Source organism: Lycium ferocissimum, chromosome 5, assembly GCF_029784015.1.
Source record: "Lycium ferocissimum isolate CSIRO_LF1 chromosome 5, AGI_CSIRO_Lferr_CH_V1, whole genome shotgun sequence".
Lineage (NCBI taxonomy): Eukaryota > Viridiplantae > Streptophyta > Magnoliopsida > Solanales > Solanaceae > Lycium > Lycium ferocissimum.
Window position 1 is genome coordinate 14,870,288 of NC_081346.1, and position 17,909 is coordinate 14,888,196.

General features: G+C 38.6%; 1 protein-coding gene across 1 annotated transcript; it reads left to right on the forward strand.

Annotated features, from left to right (window-relative positions):
- Nucleotides 1-1,488: 1,488 nt before the first annotated feature.
- LOC132056177 (extra-large guanine nucleotide-binding protein 3-like) lies at nucleotides 1,489-17,784 on the forward strand. The gene is made up of 9 exons (XM_059448259.1): nucleotides 1,489-2,050; nucleotides 2,361-2,953; nucleotides 3,055-3,192; nucleotides 11,868-11,972; nucleotides 12,086-12,271; nucleotides 13,179-13,356; nucleotides 14,084-14,328; nucleotides 16,538-16,707; nucleotides 16,806-17,784. The coding sequence occupies exons 1-9, from the start codon at nucleotides 1,723-1,725 to the stop codon at nucleotides 17,365-17,367; spliced, it is 2,505 nt and encodes an 834-aa protein (XP_059304242.1). The 5' UTR covers nucleotides 1,489-1,722; the 3' UTR covers nucleotides 17,368-17,784.
- Nucleotides 17,785-17,909: the final 125 nt, after the last annotated feature.

Genomic DNA, 17,909 nt, shown 5'->3' on the forward strand with positions numbered 1-17,909 from the left:
AGAAGCAATATACTATGATGAAAACTAGTGGACAAATATTGCTAAGGCAAAGGCAGAGATCTTTTCTTTTTTGGGTTTCCCACCGGTGTTCGGATTCGCACCTCGTAGGGCCATTCGGGATCAAGGATTTTTCTATATTTCGAGATTCTGATTAAGAAAGGGAGCAACAACAGCAGCCACTGCATCACATCTTTGGTGGTAAGGCAAAGGCAGAGATCGTTATCACCAAAGACAATAAAAGTTGAAAATGTCAATTGGTTTAGTAAATAAGAGATGAAAGGAATTATGAAAGAAGGGAAGTATGTGGACAAGAGTGAGTTTGGCTTAGGGAGGGAAGCACCTAGTCTTTTAGCATATCATTTTCATAAACAAAGACAGTATATACTGTAAATAATTCGTTTTATTTTTTTAAGGTACCGATTAGGTTATTGTTGCTATCAAGGAAACACATGGACAGCCACCATTACAAATGTTATTAGTTGTTGGAGCAATCTGTTAACACCCCATGCGACTCCTTATTTTAATCACAGTTGGATCCTCGCTCACAACAAGACGTACACAGCTTACTGAAACGTCGAATTCATATAATTTTTTAATGAGAAAATAGCACTCTTACTAGAATTTTATCATTACTAGATATGACACATAAATAGAGTAAATATTCAATGAAGATAGATTATAAATTAGACATAAATAAGGGTAAAGTTAGTCAAATGCCACTCCTAATTAATATTTTTTAAGGTCCGTGTACAACAAAAAAATGACATATAAATGAGACAGAGAGAATATCTTTTATAGTTAAATTTAGTAATATTTGAGAGAATTTTAGTGAAACAATATATTTGACTCATCAAATAGATGTAATTACTCCCTTCGGTTCAAAAAGAGTCTTCATTTTGCCTTTAGTTTTTTATTCAGAAAGATCATTTACTTACCAAATCAAGAAAGAATTAGATCATTTACTTACCAAATCAAGAAAGAATTAATCTTATTTTTCCTGATTTACCCTTATTAAGTGTCAAGTAATCAAATCTCAATACCTATTTAATCAGGGAAAATTAATCAAATTACCTTTTTTTTGCCTAGAAGTTACTTCCTCCGGATCAAAAAGAGTGTCCACCTGTCAAATCAAGAAACAATTAACCTTATGTTTCCAGATTTGCCCTACTAAGTATTATGTGGTCAAATCTCAATACCTATTTAATTGGGGATAGTTTAGTCAAATTATCTATTTTTTTCCTAGAAGTTAGTATTTTTTTAAGAAGTGTGCAAATAACTAAGTAGACATTTTTGTTTTTATCCACAGGGAGCAGTATTTGCTTTAAGGAGTGTGTAAATGTAAACCGGAGCGAGTAGCTTTTTTGAGAATTGGCTTTGATAAAGACCCCTTTATCCCAAAATGAAATGAAAATCTTCGGAGAATCCGGATTAGTTGTTACTCAAAACGATATTGTTAAATATTTTGAGAGAGAGTCTTTACTAATAACCGACGCGCACAAAGCACGCAGGAGGCTTTTACCACTTTAATAATATTTCACACTTTTAATTTTCAAAACAAACGCCTACCTGGCCACCGTCCTTTGCTTCCTTTCCCAGTTCATCTGTTTAATTGTTGAAAAGGCCCATTTTCAGTTACACACCAACATCAAACCTAAACAATAACCATGTCACCATTTACATTTCACAACACTCTTCAAATCCCACATTGAATTTACTTTCCACATGACTGAGCCATTTGCTGATTCAAATCCTGACGCGTGGCAAGACCTACTCCGGAGAATGTTGCCTGCCGGAGCTCCGTTACCGGACGAAGAACAACTCGACTACTCAATCGCAGTTGAGTATAAAGGTCCTCCTGTAGATTTTCCTGTTCCAGTAATTGATCCAGTACTCTCTTCTTCCAAAACTACCCTCCCTAAACCTCCTAAATTCCGTAAAGTACCCTCTCTTCATTCCAAATTTGCTCTGCACATGAAGAAAAACAGTAGCACAAGTGGAAGTTCGTGTTCGACTTCAAAGCTACGCATCAATTCCAGCTCAGATAATAGTGGTAATGAAGGAAAATATTTACTATAATAAACTCAATAATTTTTACACTGTATGAAAATAGCTAGCAAAACCCCTGTACGCTGTGTGTCTATTTTTGAAAATATTTATTTATAAACTCAATAATTCTCCACTATATATATATATATATATATATATATATATATATATATATATATATATATATTAACTCAAAATAGGAAAACTTATTCCTATATAAATTTGACTATAAATCATATTTAGACATGAATTTAAAATATCAAATGCTAACCAATTTATGTTTTCTACAACTTTGAATTTTTTTTTCCAAATAGGTAATGTTCCGGTTGTTAATACGGATGAAAGTGCTGGGAATGAATATGAACATGATAATGATCAATATGGTGAGGTTGATAGAAATGAGTATAATTCACCGCGGTCTGATGATGTTGATGGTAAATCATCACCGGTAAGGGAGAAAGATGGAAAAAATGATAGTTTAGGGGTTAAGGTTAGGACTCGGGTCTGTAGTAGGTGTGGGAAGAATAGTAGGTTAAGGGGGAGGGAGGATTGCATTGTGTGTGGTGCTAGGTACTGTAGAAACTGTTTGCTTAAGGCTATGGGCTCAATGCCAGAGGGTAGAAAATGTGTGGGATGCATAGGAGAGCCTATAAATGAGGTTAACAGAGAGAAATTGGGTAAGTGTTCACGTTTGCTGGCGAAAGTTTGCAGTCCATTGGAAGTCAAGCAGATAATGAAGGCGGAGAGTGAGTGCTTGGCGAACCAAATTCAACCTGAGCAGGTGTGGGTCAATGGAAGGCCATTGCGGGAGGAAGAACTAGCTGAGGTGCTTGGATGTGCAATGCCACCGCAAAAGTTGAGACCTGGAAAGTATTGGTATGACAAGGATTCGGGGCTTTGGGGAAAGGTGAGCATCTTTTATTGTGGTTTTGTGAATTTGCATAGGTACTACATATGTGATTGATTTGTGGAATTTGCTGGTAATTCATTTGGCATGTTTTCTTATAGGAGGGAGAGAAGCCAGATAGGATAATAAGTTCAAAACTGAATGTGGGTGGTAAGCTTCAGATTGATGCTAGTAAAGGAAATACAAAAGTGTTCATCAATGGCCGTGAGATTGCAAAGGTTGAGCTCAGGGTTCTGAAGGTAAAGTAAATTCAAATGTTGGATTATTCAGAATTTTATGGTGCATGTGTTCGCTCCATTTGAGCATGTGATTGGATATTCAATTCTATTTGAAATTTTAATGTATGTTCAGAAATACTCTATGAAGTTAGTTCATGAATCATTCTATCATGGATTTCATGTTTTTAGCCATAGTCATGTTCCTTGTTGATTAGAGATTCTGAAATTGAGTGTTCAGCAGATCTTATTATTGTTGTTTCTATAGTTTGTATAAGTTTCTAAATTTATTTATTTGTTATCGCTTATTTTCTGAGGCACGGAGCTTGACGTATGATTATCAGAATAGATCTTGCTGGTAGCCAGCTTTGATCATTCTGATGCATGTGAGATTCTATTGGTGTATTGCACAGGAGAATTATGTGCATGCGTGAAGAATGCTGTAGTTGAATGAAGGTTTAGGAATGTGTCAGTTAATGGACTGTTACGACACATGGAAGCTACAGGCCTGCAACTTTACGTGATACAGTTCATTTAGCATCTGTTTAGTTGTCTCAGAAAGCTAGAGAGGCTGCGAGAATTTGAACCTATTTTAGCCCTGCCCTCTCTCTCATTGTATTAGCAAAGCTAGGCCTCATCTTTTATAGGTGTATCAACATTTTCCATCTTGAAGAATGCAATGAAGTAGATTATATACTAATTAATTTTGCTCAAACAAATATTCCAATATAGCGACCCTGAGTAGTGGCTTCGAAATGTTCAATACTGAAATCCTGTGTTCACATTGCATTCTGGAAATCAATTGAGATAAAAATTATAGAAATGATGGTGTCAAATGATGGCGGACCTTGCCCATTTATCTAGGCTTGGTACATGTCAGCCATTTGTTGTCTCAACATCCTTACTTCCTCTGCTGATGCCGATTCATATGAAACCAGCTGACCTCGGGGTTCTTCATTTTCTGACTCGTTTCCATCTATATGGGCATTATCCCTTTTCTTTAACCTTGTGTTGTATGGGTGAGGAGCCAGTTTAGCCACAAACCAACCACCTTTTAGCGATCTTTTAAAACAAGGACAACAAGTTAGGGTTTAGCATTTTGCAGATATTAATCACACATTGTATGCCATGCAACTAAAGTTAGTTCATATCTAAAATGAGCTTCGGAAGGCTCTCCTGCTTCATCCCAGCTTTTGGGTGAATTCATTTCAACACTTCTTTTATTTTGTTTCATTTATTCTTTTGGTGATGGTAAGAGCATTTTGATCGAACCCATTAAGGGTTGCCTACGTATCATGTTGAACATGAATCAAATCATGACGTAGTTCAGGCACATATTTGGGCTATTTTTCTTAAAAAAACAAAAAAAATTTCATTGATTTTCATTTTTTTTACAAGGACTCAAAAGAAAAATACATACGGGAAGCATACGAAACGACACTCAAACAGGACTGAGGACGACATAAACACTGACTAAAACCGTAGTAAACTCTAAAGAAAAGACTAAAAATGCAGCAAATGAAAATAAGAATAAAGACATGTTGACTGCATCGGCACTTTCATCTCATGTTCCCCTCATGGTGACTCTGAATTTAGCTGACCTCCTAAATCCACATATATATCCTGCAACGCGGTGGGGAGGTGTTGGCCAAAGGTAGGCATCTGAGATTCAAAGTGCTTATAGCCCAATCTTTTGTAATCTGAGCCAACTTGTGAAGAGTGGATGGCCGAACAACGAACCTTGCCTCGAGCAGACCTAAACTTATACTTTAATTCTTCTATCTTCAACTCAGGGGCAGCGGCCTCCTCTCTTTCCTGTCGCAAACGAGTGGCGACCTCCTCTTTCTCCCTTTGGTCACGCATGGCAACTAGCTCTAGTTCTTCTCACAGATTTTCCTTTTCACGAATTGGGACATATTAAAGCCTACATTCTGGAAAGCCAAGTTTCTTTTCGTCATTTCCAATTCTGCCTGAAGCCGAGCTTGTGAGCGTGCCCAATCATCTTTCTCTCTTTCAAATTCTCTCTTTGCTGGTCAAACTTGAGTTGTTGCTGGTGCAAGTCCTCTTCAAGGATACTTGACTTTTCTTCCAGTTTTTGTTGAACAATTTCAGCATGCTTCGCTAGTTGTGCTCCCTTAGTTGTGGCAAGTTTAAGTTTCCCTTTGAGCGTAGCCTCAACAGTAGCTGTTTTGGTCTTTTCTTTAGCAATTTCTACATCTTGTTGCTCAATCATTGCCCTAGCATGCTCCGAATGTGTGTTCGAAGTCTGAACGGTGGACCGGTAATCTCTCTCAACTTCAAGCCGGGCTTACTTGATTCTGATCTCAATCTCGGCTTCTCGGTCGACTGCCCCCTTCCTTGATCTTTCTGACATTATTTTAAGGGGGGGTTGATTGTGAAACCATGCTAAATACCATTCGTCCACCTCACCTTTGTCACGATCCCCCACCATGTTGCTAAAGCTAGATAGTATACATCCTCCCCACACTTTAAAGATTTCAGATTGCCTGAGAGGGATGTCGTGGCAGAACTCATACATAAACCCTCGCATATCTTCAACACGGGGTATACTCTAGTGTCGACCAAGCTGTCTCATGACTCTGAGTGGCACGTAAGGTTGTAAGCCTTGAAGTCCCATCGAGATGATAAAAGGTCGGAAAGAAGACATGTATATCACCTCTTTCGAGGGGAACCAATGATAGTTCCACACAATTTTATCAGCAATTAGTCCTGTAAGATGTTTTATCCAAGCTCCAATGCCTACTGGGTACACTATGAGTTCGACAAAGAAAGGAGACGGAGGCCGAAAAATGATCTGTAAAGGCCGTCACACATGTTTATGATGTTAAACAAGACCACAGGACTTTTGCGGACATGGTACGAAAATATGGGAAGTTACGGGCGAGGAAAAGTACATAAACGTTTCGGATTCCTGCCGAGTCTCATGAAGGTTGCTCCATGAAGGGATTTGATTGAAGCCATAGTTCAGTTTTGGGATCCGATGAACAACGTTTTTCGCTTTGCTGATTTTGAGCTCTCTCCCACTTTTGAGGAAATAGGAGCTTTCATGGGACAGTAAAAACCTTCATCGAGAAGAGCCCACGATACCCAAACATATTGTAGCAGAAGGTTTTTGGAAATATTGCACATCAAAGAAGCGAAGATGGTTTGCCTGGATAATGGTTGGGTTCATTTGGAATTTCTACACAACATGATTGTGAAACCATGCTAAATACCATTCGTCCACCTCACCTCTGTCACGATCTTACACCATGTTGCTAAAGCTAGATAGTATACATCCTCCCCACACTTTAAAGATTTCAGATTGCCTGAGAGGGATGTCGTGGCAGAACTCATACATAAACCCTCGCATATCTTAAAGACGGGGTATACTCTGGCGTCGACCAAGCTGTCTCATGACTCTGAGTGGCACGTGGTGCATGCGCGCCTCGAAGTCCCCGTCGAAGATAAAAGGTCGGAAAAGACATGTATATCACCTCTTTCGAGGGGAACCAGTGATAATTCCACACAATTTTATCAGCAGTTAGTCCTTTAAGATGTTTTATCGAGGCTCCAATGCCCACTGGGGACACCATGAGCTCGACAAAGAAAGGCGACAAGAGACCGAAAGATGATCAATCTGGGCCGTCACCTATGTTTATGATGTTAGTCAAGACCCCAGGACTTTTGCGGACATGGTACGAAAATATGGGAAGTTACGGGCGAGGAGAAGTACATAAACGTTTGAGATTCCAAACACGCTCTTCCCATGTTTTGTGGTACCCATGGGTACCATGGGCTCTCCTCGGTGAAGGTTTTTACCTTGTCCCATGAATGCTCGTATTTCCTCAAAAGTAGGGGAGAGCTCAAAATCAGCAAAGCGAAAAACGTTGTTCATTGGATCCCAAAACTGAACTAAGGCTTCAATCAAATCCCTTCATGGAGCAACCTTCATGAGACTCGGCAGGAATCCCAAACGTTTATGTATTTTTCCTCGCGCGTAACTTCCCATATTTTCGTACCGTGTCCGCAAAAGTCCTGCGGTCTTGTCTAACATCATAAACATGGGTGACGGCCTTGACTGATCATCTCTCGGCCTCTGTCTCCTTTCTTTGTCGAACTCATAGTGTCCCCAGTGGGCATTGGAGCCTGGATAAAACATCTTAAAGGACTAATTGCTGATAAAATTGTGTGGAACTATCATTGGTTCCCTTCGAAAGAGGTGATATACATGTCTTGTTTCCGACCTTTTATCATCTCGATGGGACTTCGAGGCGTACAACCTTACGTGCCACTCAGAGTCATGAGACAGCTTGGTCGACACCAGAGTATACCCCGTGTTGAAGACATGCGAGGGTTTATGTATGATTTCTGCCACGACATCCCTCTCGGCAACCGAAATCTTTAAAGTGTGGGAGGATGTATACTATCTAGCTTTAGCAACACGCGGGGGATCGTGACAGAAAGTAGGTGGACGAATGGTATTTAGCATGGTTTCACAATCAACCCCCCCTAAAATAATGTCAGAAAGATCAAGGAAGGGGGTAGTCGCCCGAGAAGCCGAGATTGAGATCAGAATCAAGCAAGCCGGCTTGACGTTGAGAGATATTACTAGTCCACTGTTTAGACTTTGAACACACATTTGGAGCATGCTAGGGCAATGATTGAGCAACAAGATGTAGAAATTGCTAAAGAAAAGATGAAAACAGCTACTGTTGAGGCTACGCTCGAAGGGAAACTTAAACTTGCCACAACTAAGGGAGCGCAAATAGCGAAGCATGCTGAAATTGTTCAACAAAAACTGGAAGAAAAGTCGAGCATCCTTGAAGAGGACTTGCACCAGCAACAACTCGAGTTCGACTTTGAAAGAGAGAAAGATGATTGGGTACGCTCACAAGCTCGGCTTCAAGCAGAATTGGAAATGGCGAAAAGAAACTTGGCTTTCCAGAATGTAGGCTTTAATATGTCCCAATTGATTCGTGAAAAGGAAAAACTGCAAGAGGAACTAGAGTTAGTTGCCGTGCGTGACCAAAAGGAGAAAGAGGAGGTTGCCACTCGCTTGCGACAGGCAAGAGAGGAGGCCGCCGCCCGTGGGTTGAAGATAGAAGAATTAGAGTATAAGTTTGGGTCTGCTCGAGGCAAGGTTCGTTGTTTGGCCATCCGCTCTTCCCAAGTTGGCTCGAATCACAAAAGATTGGGCTATAAGCACTTTGAATCTCAAATGCCTACCTTTGCCCAACCCCTTACCACCGTGTTGCAGGATATATATGTGGATTTAGGCAATGTTGCTTGGACTCTCCAAAAATGATGCCGCAACCATGTCGGATCCTTCAAAAATGCACTACTTTTGGAGGATCCGACACGCACCCGTGTCCATTTTTGAAGAGTCCGAGCAACATAGGATTTAGGAGGTCAGCTAAATTCAGAGTCACCATAAGGGGAGCATGGGATGAAAGTGCCAATGCAGTCAACATGTCTTTTTATTCTTATTTTCATTTGCTGCATTTTTTGTCTTGTCTTTAGAGTTTACTACGGTTTTAGTCAGTGTCTATGTCGTCATCAGTCCTGTTTGAGTCTGTCTTTTTGTTTGCTTCCTGTATGTATTTTTCTTTTCAGTCCTTGTTAAAAAAAATGAAAAAGATTTTTTTTTTTTTTTTTTTAAGAAAAATAGCTTAAATATTTGCCTGATCTACGTCATGATCTGATTCATGTTCAACATGATACGTAGGCAGCCCTTAATGGGTTTGATCGAAATGCTCCTAACATCACCAAAAAAATAAATGAAACAAAATAAGAGAAGTGTTGAAATGAACTCACCCAAAAGCTGGGATGAAGCAGGAAAGCCTTCCGAAGCTCATTTTAGATATGGACTAATTTTAGGTTGCATGGCATACAACGTGTGATTAATATCTGCAAAATGCTAAACCCTAACTTGTTGTCCTTGTTTTAAAAGATAGCTAATAGGTGGTTGGTTTGTGGCTAAACTGGCTCCTCGCCCATACAACACAAGGTTAAAAGGAAAAGGCATAATGGCCCATAAAGATGGAAACGATTCAGAAAATGAAGAACATCGAGGTCAGTTGGTTTCACATGAATCAACAGAGGAAGTAAGCATGTTGAGACAACAAATGGCTGACATGTACCATGCCTGGATGAATGGGCAAGCTCCACCATCTTCAATCCCTGGATTCCCGGATGTGACTGTCAATTCCCACTGAAACCCCGATAAGTGATCCACTTTTTCCTTCAGGGTTTGGTCTGAATGTTAACATATCCAACACTGTTCGCTCTCCAAATGCACCCCTCAGAAATAACCCACTTTTCGTCCCCACTGTACGAACTACTACGGTCCCTCAACCAACATTGGTACAAAAGTCCAACAATGAGCCTCCATACCAAGGTCACCACGATCAATATTATTCTCCTGAATTGACTTTTAAAGTCTCAGACTCATATAACCCCTTTCAAAAAAGATAGTTCCCCGGTCGAGATCGAGAAAACTGCTAAGAACGAGGAACAGGAAGAAATGGCCAGGAAAATGAAGAGTCTAGAGCAAAGTGTAAGGAACATGCAAGGGCTGGGAGGTCAGAAAAGCGTCTCATTCAGAGATTTGTGCATGTTCCCCAACGTTCATCTACCTCTTGGGTTCAAGACTCCGAAATTTGAGAAGTACGATGGTCATGGTGACCCCGTAGCCCACTTGAAGAAGTATTGCAATCAACTAAGGGGGGCAGGGAGTAAGGAAGAATTGCTCCTGGCTCAGCAGGTTTTTTTTTTCTTCTCAAAGAGGCCTAAGACAGGGTGACCCTCTATCCCCTTTTTTGTTTATCATTGCAATGGAAGATCTTAATGATATGCTGAAGACTGCTCAAACAAACAGCTGGATAAAGGGCTTCAACGTTTCTACCAGGTCTGGTGATAACTTGGAAATATCTTATCTACAGTGTGCCGACGACACTCTGATATTCTGTGATGCGGATATTGAACAATTGAAAATTCTGAGGGTAATATTTATTTTGTTCGAAGCTATTTCTGGGTTACACATCAATTGGAATAAGAGTTTCTTATATCCTGTTAATGAGGTAACAAATATAAATATGTTCGCTCGAATACTTGGAGGAAAAGTTGGTGAGCTTCCCACAATATACTTGGGTATGCCACTGGGGGCAAAGAGCAAGTCCAAGGAGCTATGGAATACTGTCTTGGAAAAATGCGAGAAGAAGCTGGTGAATTGGAAGAGTCAATACCTGTCTTTGGGGGGTAGATTGACACTAATAAATAGTGTGTTAGATGCTTTGCCAACTTATATGATGTCTACTTTTTCAGTTCCTGTAAGTGTAGTGAAAAGAATGGACGCTCTAAGAAGAAACTTCTTGTGGCAAGGCAACTGTGATTCTAAAAAATTCCATCTGGTTAAATGGGATGTACTTACTGTCAGCAAGAAGGATGGGGGCTTGGGAATCAGAAATATGAAAATTCAGAATTACAGTCTCATGATGAAGTGGTTGTGGAGATTTGTCTCAAATGAACAGTCCTTGTGGAAATATGTTATCAGTCAGAAATATGGCATGGAGGGAAATTGGATGACAAAGCCAGTAGTCAGCCCCTATGGTGTTAGCGTTTGGAAATCAATCAGGAATCTTTGGCCAAAGTTCAAGAGCAACTCTTATTTTAAAGTAGGAAATGGTGGGAGGATATCTTTCTGGGAAGACAATTGGTTAGGGGCTTAGGGCAAAGATCATTGAAGGATTTATTTCCAGATATTTATAATTTGTGTCAGCAACAAAATTGAACTGTTGGAGAGGTATGGGACATCCAAGGTTGGAGATTGAGCTACAGGAGGTTGCTTAATGACTGGGAGATTGACAGATTAACAGGATTCTATCACACTTTGGAACAGTTCAAAGGTGTTTCCACATCTGAAGACTGTGTACTATGGTCAAGTAATAGCCAAGGTACTTGCACTGTCAAAGGAGCTTACAGAAAATACAATGTCTCAAACAATCAGATTGACTGTTAGCCGTGGAAACTGATTTGGAAGGTCAGAATCCCCTATAAAGTAGCATGCTTTACTTGGCTACTAGCTAGAAATGCAGTGCTAACTAAGGAAAATTTAACAAAAAGGAATATAGATCTGTGTTCAACATGCTTTCTATGTGGAGAGGAGGCAGAGACAATCAATCATCTTTTTTTACACCGCAAAACCACAACTCAGCTGTGGAGAATCTTCATCAACCTGAAAGGACTTATGTGGGTAATGCCTAGAAGTATTCTGGAGACTTTAGAGGATTGGAATAGCTACAGTAGCCTAGCTACAGAGAAGGAAAGATGGAAAATTGTCCCTGCTTGTATTTGGTGGACAGCGCGGAAGGAAAGGAATCAAAGATGCTTTGAAAACAAATGTAGCTCCATCCAGAACTTGAAGATGAAGTGCTTAGTTTTGTTTTATTTTTGGTGTAAAACATGAATATATGGAAGATCATGAATCATTTGTAGATGTTATAGGAACCTTGTGAACCAAAGGAATAGGAGACTGATCTATTGCATTTTGTAATTACTTTGGACTGCATTAACTTGGTGCAGTTTTTTTCTGGATATATAAAACAGTTGTTACCTTCTCAAAAAAAAAAAAAAAAAAAAAAAAAAAAAGACTGAACAAACCTAGCTACCTGTGCTAAAATCTTTTCCTCTTTTCTCAGTTAGCCAAAGTTCAGTGTCAACGAGGTACTCACTTTTGGCTATATGATGATGGATCCTACGAGGAAGAAGGTCAAAATAAAATTAGAGGAAACATATGGGGAAAGGTTCTCTCGTAATCCTTTTAAGTAAATATTTCCAATTGAGGGCCATTATGACCCTTTTTAAATGATTTATGTTTACATTTTAATTAGTTACAGCTGTACTTTTTGTTAGGCAGGCATCTACTCGTTTCATTTGTTCATTGTTTTCATTGCCTGTTCCACCTGGAAATATTCACGGGCCAAAAGAAGATGCAACTGCTTTTTCAGGTGGATCTATACCTGAGTATTTGGAGCATGGTAGAGTACAGAAACTTTTGTTGTTTGGGTTGGAAGGATCCGGGACAAGCACCATTTTTAAGCAGGTCTGTGTACATAATTATATATCTTCGATTTTTCAGATAAGTTGGTGGCAAATTCTTTGAATAAGAAGCTAGCAGTTTTCTATGATGCTCTTTAAGCGAGGGCCTTTCTTCATTACTCACAATATATCTGATAGCCTATTTAAGAAGAAAGCTTAAAACTGTGGATTCTCTATTCTTGTTCCTTCCTTTTGAAGCGAAAATTAGTACTACTACTTTTGATCATATTACAAGTTGGTAATTGCATTTATCTTCATTCATGTCATTAAGTTTCTGAGACTAAAAACTTGTTGAATATACACACAGAAATTGGCTCTTTTCCTTTCAATCCGAAATTCAAACAAAAAGTGCTAATTCTTACTTGGTAAATTGCTCTGGTTGATTTCTTTTGAGATATTTGTTTCAACGCTTCAGATAATCTTGGTGGATCATCCGGATTACTAGCTAGGAAACACCCGCAAGGGTGGCTCAGTTGGTTGAGCATGGGGGCTTTCATAATGGAGGCCTCAGGTTCGAAAACCCCTGCCTACGACAGCAGGGGATTTGCCTTCTGGGTCGAGCTCGTCGCACGGGGCTTGCCTAGTGGGGGTTACCTCTCCTGTGTGGTTTGCGAGCTATTGCACAGGAGTTGGGTTTACCCTGTGCGCACCCAAAGGGTAGCAGCTGCGGGTTCCCATGTCATAAAAAAAAACTAGCTAGGAAACATTGTCATTCTAGCAGAACACAGACCAATCATCCTTGGTTAATGGTTATATTTTCAAAAAGATTAAGTTGGTTATGTCATTTCCCTGCATAACTTCCATGTTTGAATCTGGAAACTGCCCATTTGCTACTTTTGACAGACCTTGTAATCTTTTTCCATGGTTATTTCTTAATCAATTGTATTCCACCACTTATTCCAATACAACAGGTGAAGTTTATATCCAAAAGCAAATTCACAGTAGATGAGGTACAGAATGTCAAGCTTATCATTCAAAGAAACATCTATAGATACCTGAGTGTCTTACTGGAGGGGCGAGAGCACTTTGAGGAGGAGGCCTTGATGGATAATAAAACTTCTGATTTGGAGATAGAAAATCTATCACCAGGTATTCTACTCACTTCTTCCTCATTGATTTTCACCCGACTTGAGTTGAACCGATACTAGATTTCTCGTAATCCTACTTTTCTTTTGAGTTGACAAAATAAAGGCCTGCGAAGCATAGCTACTTTTAATAATCAACGAAGCAAAATGTTAAAAGCATTGTGTTAGAAATGACTACTAGAAGAAGGGCCCATGCAGAAAAGCATTTTCCTATAGGCTACAGGTGCATGCTGATGATCAGAAAATTTAAGTTTGCTTCCTTTCTGATTTCACTGTGAAGTCTACACGTTAGACAGACTGGGTTTGAGTGTCTCTTTCTATATATTTCATCCTTGTTATTTTCTTAAAGGATGGGATATGGCCTTTATTTAATGTCAAAGTTGGCTCGTCATAGGTTGACCAATAGAACCTACATGGTGATTTTTCAGAATCTTCAAAGGGGTTAGTAAATTAGCATGTTCCTAACGCAAGCCATTAAATGAATTATCCTATTACCCTTTCAACTTTGGTTGTCTAGTGTTTTGAGGAAACATTACTATAAAATATACACGGTTTCACTGACCCCTTCCCTCTCTATATTTACAGATATATAAATACACACTCATACACATGCATGTAAATTTATATAACTGTGTATACGCACAAAGGACATCCTCTCTTTGATGGATATATATCATGTGGGCAGTATCTAAATATTTGTTGTTGTGGTGGATACTGTAAAATAAATTCAGGTGAAACGGGAACTGATGGGAGCAGGTGCTGCATCTACTCAATCAATCAAAGAGTAAAACATTTTTCTGATTGGTTACTGGAAATAATAGCTATGGGAGATTTGGATGCTTTCTTTCCTGCTGCTACGCGTGAATATGCTCCAGTTGTAGACGAGGTCTGGAGAGACCCTGCCATCCAGGAAACATACAAGAGGAGGGGTGAACTGAATTTTCTTCCTGATACTGCTAAATATTTCCTGGACCAGGTATACCTTGTTTAATACTTTAATACTATGATTTAACTGTCTGTTTCCATAAAATGAGACACAAAACTTAAATTGGACGTGAAATAAGGTGTTAAATATATGTTAGACGCATTTGGGTCAAAATGAGTAAACACTGTTAAAATATTTGTAAGCATGCAATGAGAATCACATTCAAATCTATGATGTAAATGAATCATTTGGCATGATGAAGAAAATTGAAAGGCGAATACTTCATTTATAAGTTTTCTGGTATTAGTACATCTAGTTTCAAATTGCTGAATTATCAACTAGAAGTAGTTTGTGCTAAATCAAGTTACAAAGCACAAATTAACAAAATCAATATATGACAAGTAGTTGTTAGCTACATAATTTATTTTGGTTGATGTTTATTTACTTGATTTATCATGAGGACAGGAAGTTGATAATACATCATTTGTTATTATTAATAATTTAATAGCATCAGAATCTTACAGTATTATTGAATTTAATAGTTACTTGCCAAAGAAATTTGACAATTTTATTATAGCTATCACTACTATTTATAATGTCAAACAAGTCAGGATGACATTTCACAAGAAGGTCCAGATGTGTTACCATTTAATAATGAGGTTAACATTACCTGACATTATGGAGTCAATGAGTTAACACACACACGCACAAAAAACACACTTCAGTAAACAGGTTATGTCAAGGTCATGGTTTTTACTGCACATATTTTTTGACAATGGTAACAGCTTCACATTTTATTATGGCATTAAGTGAACATGGCTTAATATGACCCATTGCACTGAGGTCTTATAGCCTTTATCATGTTAGATGATAACTTGCTCCATTGGCCTCTTGAGTGATTTGGTCCATACTTAATTTATCAGTAATTAATCTGGTTTTGTAAGAGGAGTTAGCTACAAACTACTGTATATATAACTACTAGCTCTAGTGACTGATCATAGGCTTTATGCTTCCTGTATTTCTGGTTTTTCGGTGGTGTATTTGAAGCACATACAGGTTAGCTCCATGGGAGCCGTTAGTGTACCATGTGTCAGTTGTTGTAGGCGCAGAGAGAAGAAAATTTGTCTTCCTAGCATCTCTATGTTTACCGGATAGTCTCTAATATAGATTTCTTCAAACATGCCCTCATTTCTATATAACCTAGATTGCCACCAAATATTCTGTGCTACATCACTTTTACTTCTCAAAAAAGTAGGTGCAAGTAAAATGGCTGAAATGCTGGAACTATAATGCAGGGATTTGTAATACAAAGATTGTAATGTAGGGATTATTTCTTATTGGATATCTGGTTTGTTGGGAATATACCATTTATAATTTAATGAGTTTGCTTTTTATACAAAATAAAAGTTTGTTTTGCAGGAGAAAGAAGATATTATTTAGATGGATATCCTTGTCATTTTAATAGTTTAATCCAAGTACCAGTACTAACACCCACATTCTTATTTGATATTCAATCCTGCATAAAATAATATATAGATTCTTGCACAACTTATGCAGGTATTATTTATGTGAATAAGGAAAAATAGTACCAAGCGGTGTATGTTGTACCGAATTTTATGCGGGTAAGAAAAAGACAACTAAACAATGTATAACAAATGTTGAGTTTTATACATGTATTATAACTCCTAAGAGTCCTACCAAACAACCCTTTACATTATTGTCATTACTGAAAAAGTTTAAATGCTTTTATACCAACAAGGCAAACAGCAATCTCAAGTCTGTTTGTTTTAATAGTGCTGCATCTTTGCTGAAGTGTTGTAGTCGACGCAGTATGTGGTATTGCAGAAGCACCATAAACTAATTCTGAAGTGAGAGAGTGCAGTTTTAAATTGGATTGACAAATGAAAATATATGGGCCTGCATTATCTAAGCATAAACACTGAATTGCATGGACAATGAGCTAAACAACTCCGAGTCCTCGTCAAAGAAAGTATTACATATCTAAAAAGGCTATTTAGGTTTGAAATGGTTGTTAAAGTATGTTTTTCTAGAGATTGTCTTCCAATCTAATGCGCTCCCAACTTTATGCTATTTCATTGTCAGTGATATTGATATTTTTAAGGATTGTCAAAAAAAATATTGATATTTAAGGGGTTCTGTAGTTTTTTTTATTTTTGGTTCTGTAATTGCTCACTAGATACTTTTCTGGAAGACTTTAGCTTTTCCTCTGCTAGTCAATATGTGATCTTACTTTTGCCAGGCCATCGAAATATCTAGTAATGAGTATGAACCTTCAGAAAAGGACATTTTATATTCTGAAGGGGTGACTCCTAGCAATGGACTTGCTTCTCTTGAATTCTCATTTGATGATCACAGCCCCATGTCCGAGATCTACGGCGAGGAGTTAGAAAGCCAACCTCCTTGGACCAAGTAACTCTTTTTGCATAGCTAAATGGTTTTGATAAAATTCGACTTGAACTCATTGCCCCTCAGTGACAATCTGCTTTCTTCTGTTTGTCTTACATCAGGTATCAATTGATCCGTATCAGCTCGAAAGGAGTCCATGATAGTGGTAAATGGCTTGAAATGTTTGAAGATGTCAAAGTGGTAGTCTTCTGTGTGTCCTTGAGTGACTATGAACAGGCATCGACCCGAGATGGTACCTCAGAAAATAAAATGTTGGCAAGCAGAGATGTATTTGAGAGTTTAGTTAAACATAGGAGTTTCGAGGATGCTGCTTTCGTGCTCCTCCTAAATAAATATGATACCTTTGAGGATAAAATCAACCAAGTTCCTTTGACAGTCTGTGATTGGTTTCATGACTTTAGACCTTTCAAACATCGGCAAAATAATCAAGCCCTGGCAAATCAGGCATACTATTATGTTGCTGTTAAGTTCAAACAGCTATATGCTTCAATCACAGGCAGAAAGCTTTTTGTCTGGCCAACCAGGGCACTTGAACGTACATCTGTTGATGAAGCATTTAGGTATGTACGGGAAGTTCTAATGTGGGAGGAAGAGAAGAAAAGGATGTATTGCATCGCTGGGGATGATTCTTTCTCCACTACAGAAGCCGATTTTACCCCATGAATGCAGCAAGAATCATCTTGTTCCGCGTGTTGCAGGAAGAATGAGATATCAGTTTGCTACTTGGTTTTCAAGAGTTTTATTTAGCTTTCCATAGTTGTTGAGGAGACGAGGACTTCTAGAGAGGTTTTGTCATAAAAATCTGCAGCCCTTGTGCCTTCCTAGTGGCTCCACAACATCATTCAGACCTCCACTTACTGCAAGGGAGTATAGCATTTTTTTAACGATTGAGACAATCACTGATTTCATCTGAATAGATTTAGCATATTCAATGAATCAGTTCGTAATTGAAATGGATGATGATTTGATCCTTAGTTCCTTATAGCTTGTAAAAATGTAGAGCAGCCTTTGCACTTTCTCTTTTCTTGTAAATGCCTCAGCTATATGAGTTAATATTGAAGAGTGCTCTTCGCCCCTTTGCGTTGGTCTGGGTTCACAGTTGACCTTGCAGATATTATTTAAGGATCTGTTTTTGTATAGAAATGTTTGCCAAAACTTTAGGTCGATCAATTTTTTTTTTTGGCAGCCTTATAAAGTTCTAGTCC